Source organism: Orbilia oligospora (genome assembly GCF_000225545.1).
Source record: "Orbilia oligospora ATCC 24927 unplaced genomic scaffold scaffold00043, whole genome shotgun sequence".
Taxonomy (NCBI): domain Eukaryota; kingdom Fungi; phylum Ascomycota; class Orbiliomycetes; order Orbiliales; family Orbiliaceae; genus Orbilia; species Orbilia oligospora.
In genome coordinates, this window is record NW_011645600.1 from 368025 (window position 1) to 384040 (window position 16016).

Below are 16016 nucleotides of genomic sequence, written 5' to 3' on the forward strand. Positions count from 1 at the left end.
AAAATTTTAGGTTCCGCAGATGGGTCTAGCATTGATATCGGATGCTGATCGATAATGTACAATGTTGCATATAGTCTTAGCTATTTTGAGGCGAAAGAGCCCTTGTATCGATAGGATTCGCGTAGACTGTAATGTAGAGAGCCCCAGTGCATAATAAGACAGACGGATATGATAGTTGTGGCTGTTAGCCCGTCTTAACTGTGAATGGACCTCATGGCTAGAAACATGACAGGCGCATGCGTGACACCGCCGCGAGCGAACGGAGGATTCTGAATCTGGACAGCTTCCAGACGTATTTGGGGGCCCGGTGGCGTGGTTGGAGGGCATTGAGCCAGGCGAGAGTAATTTCAACCGGCCAAACCCCAACTCGCCCGGGTACACCATCCTCCACATAGTGAAAACACCACCTTTGGCAAACCAGATAGACGTCTACAGACGAGGTATCTTATCGACAGACACCCGCATCTATCTTTCCTCGCATCTACAGGACGCCGCATCTACCTGCACCCCGGAGGAAACTTGTATGTAATCCTATCCAAGATGCAAGAACTTCGAACTGCACTGGCAAGGTGTACCGAAAGTCGACTCGCTACGATCTGGCTTGGCAAACGGAAATTTCCCAAAACTCATGCTTTTGCGACTTGTCCAAGTCTGGTTAGCCCTCCTAACGTCTGAAAGACGCAAAAGCTTGACATCACAGTCCGGGGTCCTGAAACAGCAAGTCACAGGGCCGTTGGGAGCCTTTGGAACCTTTTCGTTCGATCTTCTCAGGCGGATGCTTCATTCGTCAGTTCGAATTCGTCTGCCCTCGACTACAACGGACAAAGCAGGTCGCCTAACATACACGACATTACCTCCTAGCACTTCGATCTAATCTTCTAGTCGAGGGGGAAACATGCACGAATTCGAACCAGCCAATGGCCACATGCTTAAGTCGCACATGTGCGTTTTCTAATTAAAGAGCCAAAAAGTATGTGAACCCCCTTCATATTCATATCGTGAGAATTCTGTGACATAATACAGTCATGATCAGGATGCCCTGCAAATTCCAGATTCTTGGCGAGAAATGCTTGTTTGTGTGATCCACTGCCGCACCAAAATGCTGAACTCCTCTCTGTCTCCGATGCACAGTCCTAGGTTGACGAACTATCGAAAGGGCCGCTGGCCAATGGTAGCCGATGTTGTCGAAGCTCGGTGAGAGGTGGGTTGTGCTTACCGAATTCAGGCGGCCGCCTGCCTCAAGGCATCCACATCCGACACTTGACATGTTGAACCTCACAACTGTTCTGGCCGACCGAGCTGCTGTCGAGACCCCGGGCCGGCAGCAGCACAGGAATCAAGTTGCTGGTTCTGGCTAGGTGGCTCTCGCTCGCTCAGAGTTGACGTCTAGGAAACAGTCCACTGAAAACCTATTTCTTTTGGGCAACTTCCATTAAGGGAATTGGTCCCATAAGTTCCTTGCTTGGACAAGCAACCCTGGCATGCTGGCTTGGTCTGCACCAGCTCCTTCTGATGGTCCAATTCCAGGCAGGTTGAACCAAAATTTCAACTTGAAACTGGTCGAATGTCTATGCCTGCGCTATCTACATACCCCTTCGATACGGTCAGTCATGGAAACTGATCGCAGAGAAATCCTTTATGCGAACCAAAAAAAGAATCCGCGATCGATTACCTCAGAAACTATCCCACCAAATTACCCCAGTACCTTTTTTTTTTCTTTCCGAGCGCCCGTTTTCGAACGGTGCATCAACGGTGGAAGGGTTTTATGCACCATCCTTCAATGTCTTGTGGAAGAAGAAAATAAATAGCACATTGCAGATGTATGCAGCATCGACAGGGATGTGAATTCCACACTGATATTTTGGAAAAATAAAATATACCCGGGTTCTTCTCCAGAGATTTGGGCTGCGCGAATATAATACTTAAGTATCATCCCGGATACTTCAATCTTTCTCTTATCCTCATCATCACCGATCTGCCAGTGCAAGTGTTAGCCAGAGAGATCTGACTTCATTTGATATATTTCCGTCGCAACACTTCTATCCCTCCCTTCCTCTCCACATCTACACATCCGCAATGGCTTCAGCGACATACTGTGACATGCCCGTCGTAATTGACGGGTATGAAGCTGCCAAGGAAAGGCAAAGATACTTGATCGAAAAGATGGAGGCTTTGGACATGACATTATGGTTGGCAAGAATACCATCCGACCAGAGGTTCTACTATCCTGGTAAACTCATCCGGGACGACGACGACAACATGGAAACCGAAATTTTGGACATCATGCGTGAGATTGAAGATTTACAGGAGATCGTTGACATCTACGAAGATGTCGATGAGGATCTCGAGTGGGAAGTTGACGAGGAGGCACTAAGAGAATTCGAAAGGTTAACAAGAGGAAGGAAAGCCGAACTTACCATTCCAATTCCAGAGGGTGCTCTCTCGAGGAATCCCTCTCCATGCTCAAGGACTTGGGTTCCAAGGCCTGCCGAGCCCGACTTCGAGAAGCCATTCAACCCATTCCGAGAAGAATACTTCCTCGGACTGGAAGACGCTATTACCGATGAAACAGAATTCATCACAATTCCTGGCGCCGCGCCACATTCTTTGTCCACCATCTCCCACAATTCACTCTTTGGAGATTTGGTCGATTACGTCAGAGAATGGAACCCCTTCGATGTTGGAAGCTCGTGCACTTCCCGATCCTCCTCCATGGACTCTACATTCTCCTTCAATGAGATGGTTTCTGATTCGTCAGTATCAAGCGATGCTGGTGATGACTGCTCTGTCAGAAAGACTTCTGATGAAAACACCAAGACAACTATCATGGAGACAGAGACAATGACTGTCCCATTAGTACTTGATGATGGTCGCTTCAATACCGCAGGATCAAGAAGATCATCAGAAGACTCCCAGGGCCCATGGCCTGAGTACCTCGAGTACGAGATGGACGTCGATGAAGAGATGGACTACGATGATTACTATGAGTACGAGGAGATGGCACACCAAACTCTCGTCCATACTACAGCCAAGTACGCAGACCTTGGGTCTAGTCTACTCAACAGCACTTTCGATAAACTCCCCACCAACCATATCATCTACACTGAGCGTGCACTATCGGAATGTTCGACAATATCGGATTCCGAACCCTGCACTCCAACCACTATCAACCCACATATGATTCACATCGAACTACCAGCATACAAGGTCGACTACTACCTTGCATTCGAAGATGCGGAAGACCAATTCATCAGAACCAAGTTTTTAGGTAAGAATCCACTGTTTTTATGTAGATCAACACCATCCCATCCCGAAAATAAACCCTGCAACTTGAAACCCTTCCGCTGGATAAAAAGCCTCACACCCACACATGATTGATTCCACCCCTCCATTCCCGCAATCTCCACAGTTTGTTTCCGTGAGAACATTTCCTCCGCATTTCTGTTCCGGCTAAACCGACGCACGGACTTCTGAACCCCGCGTGGTCTTTTATAATTTCAACCTGCATGCATGAGGATGATGTGTTGAAAACTTGGAATATTGATGCTAACGGATAATTTCGTAGATTCTGCCGTCGAGTTGGATCAGGCGTTTCCTTCCTTCGAGTCGGTACTATCGACTTTTGACCCATCATTCGAGAATAAAACATTCCAGCCAATGATGTTCCAGCACAATGCATCCATGGAGACACTCGACCTTGACGACCCAATGGACGTTCTCGAGGCCCAAAGGTTAGCTGGCTCCTTCGCTAGGATGTCCTCGCTATAACTTTCCCTCACGATCCGGATCAAGTGATACCGGATCTACCTCCCTGGCCGTTTCATATCTTATCTTCCGACATTTTACCCTCATATACATCTACCACATCTACATACATCTCCTTTTCTCTTCTACCATATCCTTTTCTCTTTCACTTCGCTGTATATACCCTTTTTGGCCTAGCAGGTCGCTGTACATATTAACTTTTATTTCCTTACCTCTTGGGGGGGCATCGACATTTGGGATGGCTCATGCTTTTCGGGTTTGTTTCACTGGTGTTCACGGCGTCACTGGTTAAAAGGCGTTCAGATGGACTGGGTGGGAATATTCTTTTCCAAGCTTCCTCTACCTTTTTCTTCTCAGTCTTTTTTCTTCTTTTTTTTCAATTTCTTTTTTTTTTTTTTTTTTTGTTTCTCACAGTTTTCTTCTTCGATGCTGGTCTTTTACGGTTGGACACCCTCAATCGTTCACACTCACTTCTTTTTTTATATGCATGATACCCCGACCCACTTACACTCATTCGAGAATTGTTTTTTTGTTTTTTTTTTTGCCCTGTATAATCGGGCCTGACACTCCTTGCACACCAAAAAGAGATACCAAAAGTCTTCTTCCATTCGTTTTTTTTGTTTTCAAGATACCCGCCTCCTGTCCAGGCGACCTGACATTCATTTCCCCACAAGGATATACCCATCTACACTCTTTCAGATACGGGATTTCCACACATTCATTCAGTTGGTTTTTTTTTCTTTAATTTCTATTTTCGTCGCAAGACTTTGGATCTTCATCATCTGCACACACATGCACTCAAGAGAACTTTCATTCAACCCCGACCTTTCCTTCTTTATGCTAGCCTCTCTTTTTTCTTGTAGCTTTTCAAAACAAAAAAAAGCACTACATTCATTCATTCACATGCACGCAGGCGCACACACTCTCTCACTTCATGGTCACTTCGACAGCTTTGAAACATTCTCTCTCTTTTTTTTTCTGCCTGTTTACTTTTCTAGCTAGCTACGTAACGCTGCGAGCGTCAGGGGGTTGATGTGATTAGCACATTCACTACATGTCTGTTTACTTAGTACTTATCTATCGAAGATACAAAACTTTGCTTTAACAAAAAAAATGGAAAAATGAAATTAAAAAATGGAATAAAAGATTTACTCGAAACATTACTCTTTCTCTCCCAATTGTAAGAATCATCGTGAGGAATTAATTGTTCAAGTAGTATTATAAACAAGTTGAAAGACACCGATGGTGTTCTAGTTCGAAGTGAGCTAGCTATAGCTAGCTGTAGCTGTCATATGCCTAGTCTAGCTTAACCCGCCACAACCGCCACAGAGAGTCTAGAAATTCAAACCCTCCTAGCCACAACGGGGAGTTCCAATTGTCGCGCTTTGGTGATACGTACTGCAGCCCATACATACATACATGCATCTGACACATGCATAATTCCCCCATCATCACCATCGGATTCACCTAGTATTAAATTCCCGAGAAATGGATCGCTGCAGCTTGCAGCTACTCGATATTAAACAGACACACAAACCTGCAGAGTTTAAAACTTGTGAAAGAGCTTCCTTGGGGCAGTGCAAAAAAACAATCAACATTGCATTGTATCACATACCAGACGTCAACGTCAGACACGTACTATGTATTTGTATCGCAGATCGGTTTTTCTAGCTATGTAGCTAGCTACCTAGCTACCTAGCTACCGATGACTTTCTTGCAATGCAGTTGGTTGTAATGCATGGGCTTATGTCTGTCTTAAGCAAGTTACTTAGTACAGTTTTTTTTTTTTTTTTGGGTCTTACTATATTCAGCTTCGAGGTAGTATAGCATGGTAGTCGAGCGCCTGGATTCGAGGCTAGGTAATGGTGACAATTCTCACGCGAAGTAGCTTATGCATCTGCAACTGGCGTCCACACTCCATAGCTCCACAGAAATTCTGGCAAAGCCCAACTTAACTAGTATGACCACCCTTTTACCCGAAAAAGGCTTAAAAGCTTAAAAGCTAAGAAGTAAGTACTTATGCAAGCTTGAATTTTTGAGCTTTGAGCTTTTTTGCCTTGCATTATATTATATTAAACGGTATCACCGAAATTCCTCGAAATTTCCACGAATGCAACATTATATACCCTTGCACATAAAATCAATGCATGCCATTCCACCAGGTAAAACATCGGATCCGCTTAGGAATTCAAAAAAAAAAAAGGAAAAAAAAGAAAAATAAAAAAGAAAAGAAAGTTAAGCTTGACGAAAAAAAAAGACATGCGGTTTCAAGTCCTAGCTCTGTGAAGAAAGATGACGAGCTTTTTTATTTCGCATGATTTTTTTATAGTTGCAGGTTTGATATTGATATGATCTTCGCTATCTTTAGACCCATATGTAGTTTTATCGATTTTCAAAGTCGACTCGCGCGCGGATTAGCGGTAATGATAAAATTTTAAATTGGGATATACCGTGATATCGATTACGAGCCTACGAGGATCAAGCGATCCTTGAAACTACGGGACGAGACGAGATCACGCCTACGAAATGTTTCAATTTGGAACTGAAGTTTTGTGAGATTGGCCCAATCTATCGGCCAGTAGAGAGGGAGTGGTGTTTCATTCATCGTTACTAACCCCACCCACCACTAAGCTTTCATCTCCGCCTCTAACCTCTCCATCTCACTGGCACTTATGGGTGCCAAACCATATTGAGCCCCATCGGACTCCCTCGACCCCCCCTTCTGAGGGCGAGCAACATCCTTCTTCTCCCCCTCCTCCACCACTTCCTCCAACCCGCTCTTGTTCCTCTTCGCCTTCTGCTCCTCCCACCCCCCACCTCCCTCCTTCTCTCTCTCCAACTGCCTCCTTGCCCTCTCCTCCCTCCTCCTCTTATCCTTCTCCGCATTTCCCAGCTTACTCGACTCCTCGGCCGTCAGTCCCTTCTTCGAGGCCTTGGCCATGGGGCCCCAATAGGCCCCCGGGTTCTGCTGGTACAGAACATCCCCCTTCCCCTTCTCCCTATCCTTCCCCAACATCTCATCAAACCTAACATCTCCAAAGTCTTCTTCTTCTTTTTCCTCTTCTTCACCACCGGTTACGGCTGGGTACAATATCTTGTACCCGGCCATACCCGGGGTGACGCTCCCCTCCTTCACGGGATTCAACTTCTCCCAGGCCCTCATAACCCTCCAAATCTGGTCCCAGGGAGCATTGGTCTTCAAGCTCCCAGCACGGCAGTGGGATTTTGTAACATGGTATCCCAATCCCAACAGTGCCCCCCGGAAGGCGGACACCGATGGGGCCGTGCAATGTAGGACCCTTGCCAATTGTGTCGGCATTATGAATAATGCCAACGGATCGGCCGTTGGGTTCCGGGTTTTGGGATAAGATGTTGACCCTGAGGTCTTGCTGACCTCATCTTCATCTTCATCCTTTTCTCCTTTTTCCGCCGCTTCCTCCCTCTGCTTTAACTTCCTCTTTAACGAGGGCTGGTGGTTCGGCTTTTCACCTCCCTCAGGGTTAATTACCGCCATAACAGGCTGTCCATTGGCCGGCGTTGGCTCAGTCGCCGCTGGTTGGACCTCAGAGGTGGGAGCGTCATCTCCCCGTGGTGAGGGAGGCATCAACTCTCCCAGGGCAAGTTTGAGCATCCCACTAACCCTCCCGAGGGTTTCATACTCCTTCACCGTCTCTTGTCCCAATACATTCGACAGTAAGTGGTTGATAAACCCGGCATTGTGGATTTCATCCGACCACATCGGTCCCGCCAGATGCATCTTAAACCCGCAGTGATCACACCTCCCATTCTCCACTGCTTGTGAGACACCATATTTATACGAAGGTATATCATTCGTATTATGCTGCTTGTTTTTCCTCTTGTCTTGCTGTCGAACCCTTAACGTCCCCAGCTCTTGAGCTTTCCATGCTCCGCATCCAGCACCACAATTGAGCAGGACCATCCCTTTGCTCGACAGCTTCTTAACATTCTCCGCACTTTTCCTAACCCTTACGAAGACTCTGCAATAATAGTCAATGCTCAAGCTTAGCAAAGGTTCGATATACAGCCCGTACTTTGCCGCTGTAGTAGCAATGCTCATCAATACCATCCTCAACCCTGTTTCGTGACTAAAGTCTCCTTTAGCGGGTAGCCCACCATAAGTAGCAAATGTCTTCTCGGGATAACTGGTACTGGCAAAGATGGCAGCGTCGGTGCAAGTAACGCTTAATAATCCACCATCTTCTAGAGCCTGTACTGCCGAGTCTATGAATTGAGTAGCAGAGCCGTAGGGATCGAGATCGATAACGTGGTACTTCTGGGGTGCTACTAATCTCATCTTGAATGGATTTTCGGGTGTCGGAGAAGGAATGTAATTTGGAAAAGCGGTACGGTACATATGTCCTGTTGCATTATCGTGGTTTGGAGTGATGATGTGGGTGAGGTCGTTGAATTGGATGTTTCGATATATGTATTCGACGGCTGTGGGGGACATGTCGTTCGCTGTGACATGGGTAACGAACGGTAGTTCCTTGGCGTATCGAAGTGCTCTGAGACCGGTGGCTGATAGAGCATCTAGGACGGCGAATCTTGGTTTTCCTTTATTGTCATTGTCCGGTTGTTGTGGCTGTGGTGGGGGGATAGTTTCGTCTGCCTGGGGTGCGGGTTCGGCCATATCAATATCTTCCTGTTCGACACCATTGCCTTGCTCGCCAACTCCACCCTCGAGATTCGTATCAACAACCTGCTGTCGTTTTTTATGCTTACCACCGCCTCTATGTTGTCTCCTGGGAGTCTTCCTCTCTGATTCAACTATCTCTCCAAACCCTCGAGTAACCGTCATTGTCAAATCGCGGTTAAACTTTTGAATGTAATTATAGAACACTTCGGTCGTATTCCCTCCTTCGACAGGTGGTAACAAAATCTTTGCTTGACCTTCCGGTTGAATTTTGTAGGTTATCCCATTGATGATTGTGGTTTCTAGTGTAGGGGCAGATTGTGCATCTGATGATTTGCGCTTTTTGGAATTAATTGTCGCTTGCGCTTGTGCTTCTTGTTTGGCTTGTGCTTGGCCGCCTGGTGGTGGGGGTTCCGAGGCTATTAGTTGAGGTGCGGTGGGAGGAAGAGATGTTGTTAGGTCCGTTTTGTTGGATGTTGTCGCTGTGGGAGCATCGGGGATTGAGATATCAGCTGCACCGTCGGAATTGGTGTGTAAAGCTGCAGCTGCACGACGAGCGGCTCGAGCTTTTCGTCGAGCCATTGTGAATGATGTGAGTGAGGTATTGATGAGTAAGGGAGATGATGACAATGGCGATGATACTGGTAATGATGGTATCGATAGGATTGGTGGTGAAGCACTAGAACGCGTGGAAAAAAAGGACGTCCGTTGCTGAAGGTTGATGGAGGATGAGATGATGATGGTGGGAGTGTGAGTCGAAGGGGAGGTTGATATGACTGGGTTAACGGTGCTGCGACTTCTCAGCTGTGTTGTGGCGAAAGAGAGGAATTTCTGGTGGAAAGGCCAATTTATAGCCGGCCGTCCGCTGAGGACACCGAGAAGATACCGCGCCGACAACTTGGCGGGTAAATAATCAGATGCCGTAGATATTATATCGTACAAGGTCGAGTCGGTCGAATTGAAGTTGAAGAAGTAAACGTTCTAGATCGAGATTTTGGCTCGTGTGGGAATTAAAAATGTCTGCATCCATGTGTATTGCCAAGAATTCGAGCTTGCCGCAGAGCCTCAATCTCGATATCTCTCTTCAATAGTACCACACACGCGAACTATACTACCAGCTGGGTTACGAATCTCCTCTAATTATAAGTACCATAATTGATATCGAACTTCAAGGTCAAGGAAGTGATCGAATCCGATTCATTAACGCTTTTATATACAGGATCCCTCGAATGGTTCATAAAGCAAAACAGAAAGAGCAAAGCAAACCTCGCAGAAATTTAAAAGCAAGTATTATAAACCCTGATCGTGAATCTCTCTTCCATTCGTAGGACGAGTGCATGCAAAGAATTGACAAAGAATGAAATATAATAAAAGGAAAGAAAACCAACAAGAGCGAATGAACGATCCCATTACAAAATTCTCTATAAGAAAAAGGAAAAGAAAAGGTTACCGAATCCATGAAAAAGTTCCTGTGTAATTCTATCTTTCATGCTTCATTATGAACTGCCTCCGCTGAGCTCTCTATTGTAAATGACGCATCTATGCATGTATCATGTTTAAAAAGTAGACACTGCAACTGCAATCGCTTGAACATCGCTATGGCTGATTGTCACCTGGACGTCCTTGATTCCATTCTTCTCTGCTGCTGCCAATGCATCTCCATGGAGCTGTACAATATGTTAGCATATATTCTCATAAGGGGTACTGTATTAAATGCGTAGGGAAGAAGTATATATCGTACCTTAACAACTGGCGCACCCTTCTCATCCCTCTCAATTTCAATCTCTACCAAAGGCGCCCCAGCACCTTTGCTTTCAACCCCCAAGGTCTTCCAAACTGCCTCCTTGGCACTCCACCTACCCGCAAAGCTGGCTTGTGGATTAGGGGCCTGTCGGCAATACTCCTGCTCTCCCTTTGTGAAGTTCCTCTCAATGAAATTCTCATTCTCAATATTGATCGAAGATAACAACTCAACGTCTACTCCAATCTTACTATTGCTCCCCTTCACGCTCGCCAAAGCCAACTGTTCGACAACTTTCCTAGTGTCATCAGGGTCAGCGGCCTTCTTTGGCGGTCGGTCCGAGAAACTGTAAGATCCGTTCTTCTTGTCAGGTGTAACTCTGGCAAGAGGATCGAGGTAGACTGATGTCTCCAACTCAGGGGTATACGGAGCGCTATTCTTGGCAACAAACATATTGTTATTGCAAAGCGAAGAGTGGAAGTATCGGTATGCCTTCTTGTGGCGCGCATCCACCTTGGCCTTGTAGATCTCGTATGTTTGCTCGTCAAGAGTGGCGAAGAGGTATTTGGGATGGATACCGACAGCTTGAGCACCCTTCTGTCCGAAGCCGAACGAAGTGACCGAGAAAGCTTTGATACCATCTGTCTGGAGGGAACGGCTGGGGAAAAGGAGGTATGAAAACTGCTCGAAGACCTTGTCCACATTGTCTGCGTTTCTGTTGCCGGGGACGAGACCGGAATTGAGGACCTGAATAGCACCGTTCATCATCCATGCACCGGCTGCACCCTTGGGATGACCAGTAAGGAACTTCTGACAAACAACGAGCAAAGCGTTACCCTTCGATCTACCCAAGTGGCCGAGCATATCATTGAGCGACTTGGACTCATTCTTGTCGTTGGCAACGGTGGAGGTTCCGTGCAAACTAGCGACATCGAGGTCATCGATGGTAAGACCCCAAGTGGCTAAGGCACCACGGAGAGGAGCAATCTTGGGATCGTTCTTCCAGAACTCATTACCCCAAGAGTTAAGAGCCTCGGACTCTTGACGCTTGGCCTCGCGTTCAATGTGCTTAGCACGGTCATCCACATACTCTCGCTCGGCAATACCTTCAAGCTCACCGGATGCCTTGAGAGCGGCGACCTCATCTTGCAAGTACATGATCTCGGCTTCGGTCCACGACTTGATCTGCTGCTTGCGGGCTTCGAGCTGCCTCTTCCTGTACTTGATATCAAGAAGCGGCGACGGGAAGCGGCTTGCGGTTTCACGAGCAGTGGTCATGATACCACGACCAGGAGCGGGAATGCTGCGGCCAGTCTTGTCAGTAGCGGTGGCAGTCAAAGCGACAATACTATAGATGGGAACACCCATCTCCAATGCTAATTTGGCGCTCATCAAGACCTGAATACCGCAACCTTGGGCTTCCATGAAACCGGCACGAGTGGTAGTAGTTGGTCTAGACATCTCTCCAGGTGTTCTACCGTGCGCGAACTCCTCTTCGGCGTTGCTGGTAGCCTTCATGTTTGCGAATTCGTATGAGGCTTCTTCCTGGAAGTCATCGAAACCACCAACGAGGACGCACTTGGCCTTTCCGCTGACGATGGTATCATAACCAATGTCAACTGATTCAATGGCGGTAGCACAAGCACCTGATGGCGATTTGATAGGACCAGAGGAAGAAAGGAGCAACATGTTGACCCAAGCACTCATGGTATTGATAAAGGACTCTTGGAGAATGTCCTTTTGGACTGGCTTGTCGGCCCATCTATCTTTGTACATCGCTTTGAGGGCATTGACACCACCGACACCAGATCCGACACAGTTGCCGAGTTCAGAAACATGGACATACTTGTAGAATTCGTAAGGATCGGTGATACCAGAGCTCAAGAGACCCTCAACCACACAGACGAGAAGATAGAGAGTGACACGGTCGACTTGGCCAATAATATCATCGGGGATACCGTATTGCTTAGCATTCCAGCCAGCTGGGATCTGACCAGCGACCAATCGGTCGAACTTGAGAGCCTTGGGGACGAGCAGGGTAGCACCCTTCTTGATGCGGATGGTCCATTCTCCGGTCTCAACAATCTCGAATGTCTCAACGAACTCATTGTGTCGTCGTCGGAATTCTTCAGCTGTCTCCTTAGAAGCCTCAAAGGGATCGAGATCCTCCTGGATAACGATTTCTTGGAGAATCTCCTTCTTGTTTGGATCGTACCCTCCGAAAAGCTCTGGCTCAATCAAACGGATACCGGAGTGCTCCAAAATCTGTGACTCGTATTTCGCCTTGATGTCCTTGTCGTCGACTGGCTCGCTCGTCTTGGAGTCAACCCACCCGGAGTAGTGCTTGCCCTTCAAGGGACCGTTGTGATTCTTGATGAGACCCATGATCCAGGCCATCTCGACGCATCCCTCCAAGGAGAACTTTCCGTAAGCTTCCATTTCCCAACGAGTTCTCGAGTTACCCCATGGTCCAATTTCAGCGAAACCAGTGACGACGACGACCTTTTCAAGGTCAACCATGCCACGGAGATCTTGGGCGAGGGGCTCGAGCGACTTGTACTCTGGAAGCTCAGGGAACTCGAACTTCATGTTGGCACGAGGAGCAACAGTGATCTTCTTGTAAAGCTCAGCAGAGCCATCGCCGTTTATGACTTTGTGTTCGATGGAAGTCTCACGAGTAACAGCCTGTCGAACTTCAGAAGTGGCCATGATCTCAGCGCGACGAGAGCTCATGATATCCTTCAAGTTGGGCAAGAAGTGAAGAGCACCGTTGAGATCGGCGAAGACGGGCTCGACTTGGCAAAGGTTGACGATAGTTGGTGCCATCAATCCCAAAAGATTGAAAGCCATCTCTTGGCCAGAGAAAGTACGAACACCGAGCTTCTCAACAGCTTCAGCGGTAATGTTGTTCATGTTCATAAGACCAGTTCCACGGGTCCAGCCAATGACGGCACCGCAGATAGTAAGGTAGCTGGCCCAGGATTCAGAATGCCATCTGTTGAAAAGAGTCTCAAGACCCAACTTGGATTCAGAGTAGAGACCATCATTACCGAAGGTACCATGGTTGGGAGACAACGGAAGAACGACCTGAGCGGGTCTGGTTTGAATGCCAGCTGCGTGCTTCTGGGCCTTGACAGCACCGATGAGACGGATAACGTTGGTCAATTCGATACGGTGAGCAAGCTCGGATTTAGAGTCAATACCATCAATTTCACGGCCATTTTCTGGAATGGCAGCGAATGGGATGATATGATCGAGATCCCAGCCGAGGCCCTTCTTGGCGTCGTAGATGTAGTTAACCAAGGCTTCAATATCTTGCTTGCTACCCTGGTTAAATGGAACAACAACGAGACAGGATCCCTTGGCTCCGTATCTAGAGTAGGTTGCCTGGTAGTATTCAGTAGTCTCACGGGAGAAGCGGCTGGTCGTAACAATGACGCGGGCACCACCGGAAAGCAATCCCTCAAGGACCCGAGAACCGATGGAACCGGCACCGGCACCAGTAATCAAGACATTTCTGCCAGCGAAAGATATACCGTTGACCGCGGCCTTCTCCAATGTATCGAGGTAGACACCAGTCAGTTTCTTGCTGTAGCCCCATTCCTGACCGGATCTGCTCTTCAAATGCAAGAAAGGAATGCTTCGCATCTTTGCGTCACCGCTCTTTCCAACGGCAGCAGCGATGCTTCTGGCGCCCTTCTTTGTCTTTTTATCGTTGAACAGCTGACCCTCGTTCATCGCCAAAGCCCTATAAACGTTGGAATAGAGTTGCTTGATTTGAAGTTGGTCGGTCTTGGAAAGCTTGTGCTGCTGACGGATTATCTTATAAACCTTCTGCAGGTCTTGCTGAACCTTTGTCTTGTTGCCGTATTCTGAAACCTTTCCTCCCGCGGCCATCTCCTTGACGTAGTGCTCCAATTTTCGGACTGAAGGTCGTGTGACTTCGGCGTAGGATAGATTTCCCTGGTTGTCGATCGTGGTCTGTGGGCCAGTTGGATAGTCGACATCCTTGTAGACCGGGTTGGCGTTTAGAGCTTCGATACAGTTGCTAAGGAGCTGACCGGCTAGTTCTTTGGCAAGTTTATAGGTCTCACCGCGCTCTGTTGGGGTATGGTCAATATTGTACTGCATGAATTCCAACAATGTGGGATTGCTTCTGTTCATGATTCGGATGCAGTGGCTGACAATGTCACGATCAACGAGCTTGAGCCTGCCGAAAACAACATCGTAGTACATTGTGAGAGCGTCCTGGCGGACCCAATTCCACGAGGAGTCGTAAACGCGGGCTTTCAGGCTGGAGAATATCGGAGCAATGCCTTCAGCGTAGTAATCACCGTGTTCAGCATTCCAGAGATCGAGTTGGGCCTGTAAGACGGCCTGGGACTCTTTCGAACCGATGTGAGCCTTGTCACCGGCTGTGAGGTCCATCTTGAGGTACCTGGCTAGGATCTCGAGCTGTTGTTTGAACAAAGCCTTTTGATCCTTTGTAAGGGCATCGAGTGCAGCAGAGTCAACCATCATGCCGGCACCAGCGGCGGCAGCACCTCCCGCAGCAGGCGAGGATAGTGATACACCAGATGCTGCGGCATATTTCTGTGTGATGTCGTCGAAGAACGCTTTGGCATCGTTATCAGATCCCAATCTAGCAGCAGGTTCTGCGGTGATGGCCATCAATAGAACACCATCTTGTCGACCAGGACCAAGTCCCCACCTTGTTTCCAGGTATTTTCTGGCAGATGTCATGTTGAAACCACCAGGCATCTTGGAACTGATCATGCGGGCAATAAGGGAAGAACTGTGCTTTCCAAGCTGGCCGTTGAATGTGGCCTGCATTGCTGCACCGAGTTCGTCTAGAGGGGTATCTTCTGGCTTTTCGGGTGTCGAACCGAACTCCTTCTGCAGGTCACCAAGAATTTCATTTTGTAGTGTCGATTTACCTCCAACCAAGTCTTTGATGGCTTTGGAGAGAGGGATATCCGAGAGACCTTTCTTGAGCTTCTGAGCAATCAAGCTTCGTACAACGTCTGTAGCTGAAACCGGAGCATCTGGGACGGAAGCAGCTGGACCTGCAGATGGTGGTGGAGGGGCGGCAACAGCAGCAGCAGTTGGCGCAGCTGATGAAGAAGAGGAAGAAGCAGCTGGCGCCGAAGAAGCGGCAGTTGGTTCTGGTTCTTCGGCCTCTGGTTCGGCCTGGTAGTAGATTTCTTTGCCATCTTTGTTGTAGCTGAGAACCTGGCGCTGCAGCGATAAGGCAGCATCGTATGCTTCATATTTTGCGGCTAGGGTCCGTCGGGCCATACCAGCTAGTGTGTCCTATATGTAGATAGATAGAGGAAGAGGTTAGATCCCAATGCCCATTCTGGAAGTTGGAGGGAGTAAGAAAGGGAGGAACGGTATAACGTACTGCTGGGCCGACTTCAACGATTCTCTCGGCTCGTTGCTCGCTAAGGATGACATCCTGGGTTTCAATCCTACGAATTGATTAGTATATGATGAGTGAATGATTGATTGATAGATTGATTGATAGGATAGTAAGGAAGAAAGGGGAAGTACCATCTGACAGGGGAGGCGAATTGGTATGCGAGAAGTTCGATGAGGAGCAAGTGGGAGAGCTCCTGCTCCTGTTCGTGGGTCGGCATGACGAGAGAACTTCAATGGGATTCTGTATTTTGATATATATTCCGTTAGCTTTGATGGATTTAGTCTCGATGCTCTTTCAGGATGTCTAACGTACGTAGGTCAATTGGATGAAGTCGAGGTAATTTGGTCGTGTAACGTATCGGTGGTGGAGTGGTACGAATGAACACGAAAGGGACAATTCACACCAACTGTGGAAGATTCTACTGATCTAATAGC

General features: G+C 47.7%; 3 protein-coding genes across 3 annotated transcripts; 1 reads left to right on the forward strand and 2 right to left on the reverse strand.

The window, feature by feature from the left end:
• Positions 1-2076: 2076 nt before the first annotated feature.
• Positions 2077-3768, forward strand: AOL_s00043g115 (uncharacterized protein; the record flags this gene model as incomplete). Its single annotated transcript, XM_011120602.1, has 2 exons — positions 2077-3268; positions 3566-3768. 2 exons carry the CDS (start codon positions 2077-2079, stop codon positions 3766-3768), a joined length of 1395 nt encoding a protein of 464 aa, XP_011118904.1.
• A 2623-nt stretch (positions 3769-6391) lies between these two features.
• AOL_s00043g116 (uncharacterized protein) lies at positions 6392-9001 on the reverse strand (the record flags this gene model as incomplete). Its single annotated transcript, XM_011120603.1, has 1 exon — positions 6392-9001. One exon carries the CDS (start codon positions 8999-9001, stop codon positions 6392-6394), a length of 2610 nt encoding a protein of 869 aa, XP_011118905.1.
• A 974-nt stretch (positions 9002-9975) lies between these two features.
• AOL_s00043g117 (uncharacterized protein) lies at positions 9976-15799 on the reverse strand (the record flags this gene model as incomplete). The annotated part of the gene is made up of 4 exons (XM_011120604.1): positions 9976-10086; positions 10161-15473; positions 15565-15631; positions 15714-15799. 4 exons carry the CDS (start codon positions 15797-15799, stop codon positions 9976-9978), a joined length of 5577 nt encoding a protein of 1858 aa, XP_011118906.1.
• Between the last annotated feature and the right edge of the window lie 217 nt (positions 15800-16016).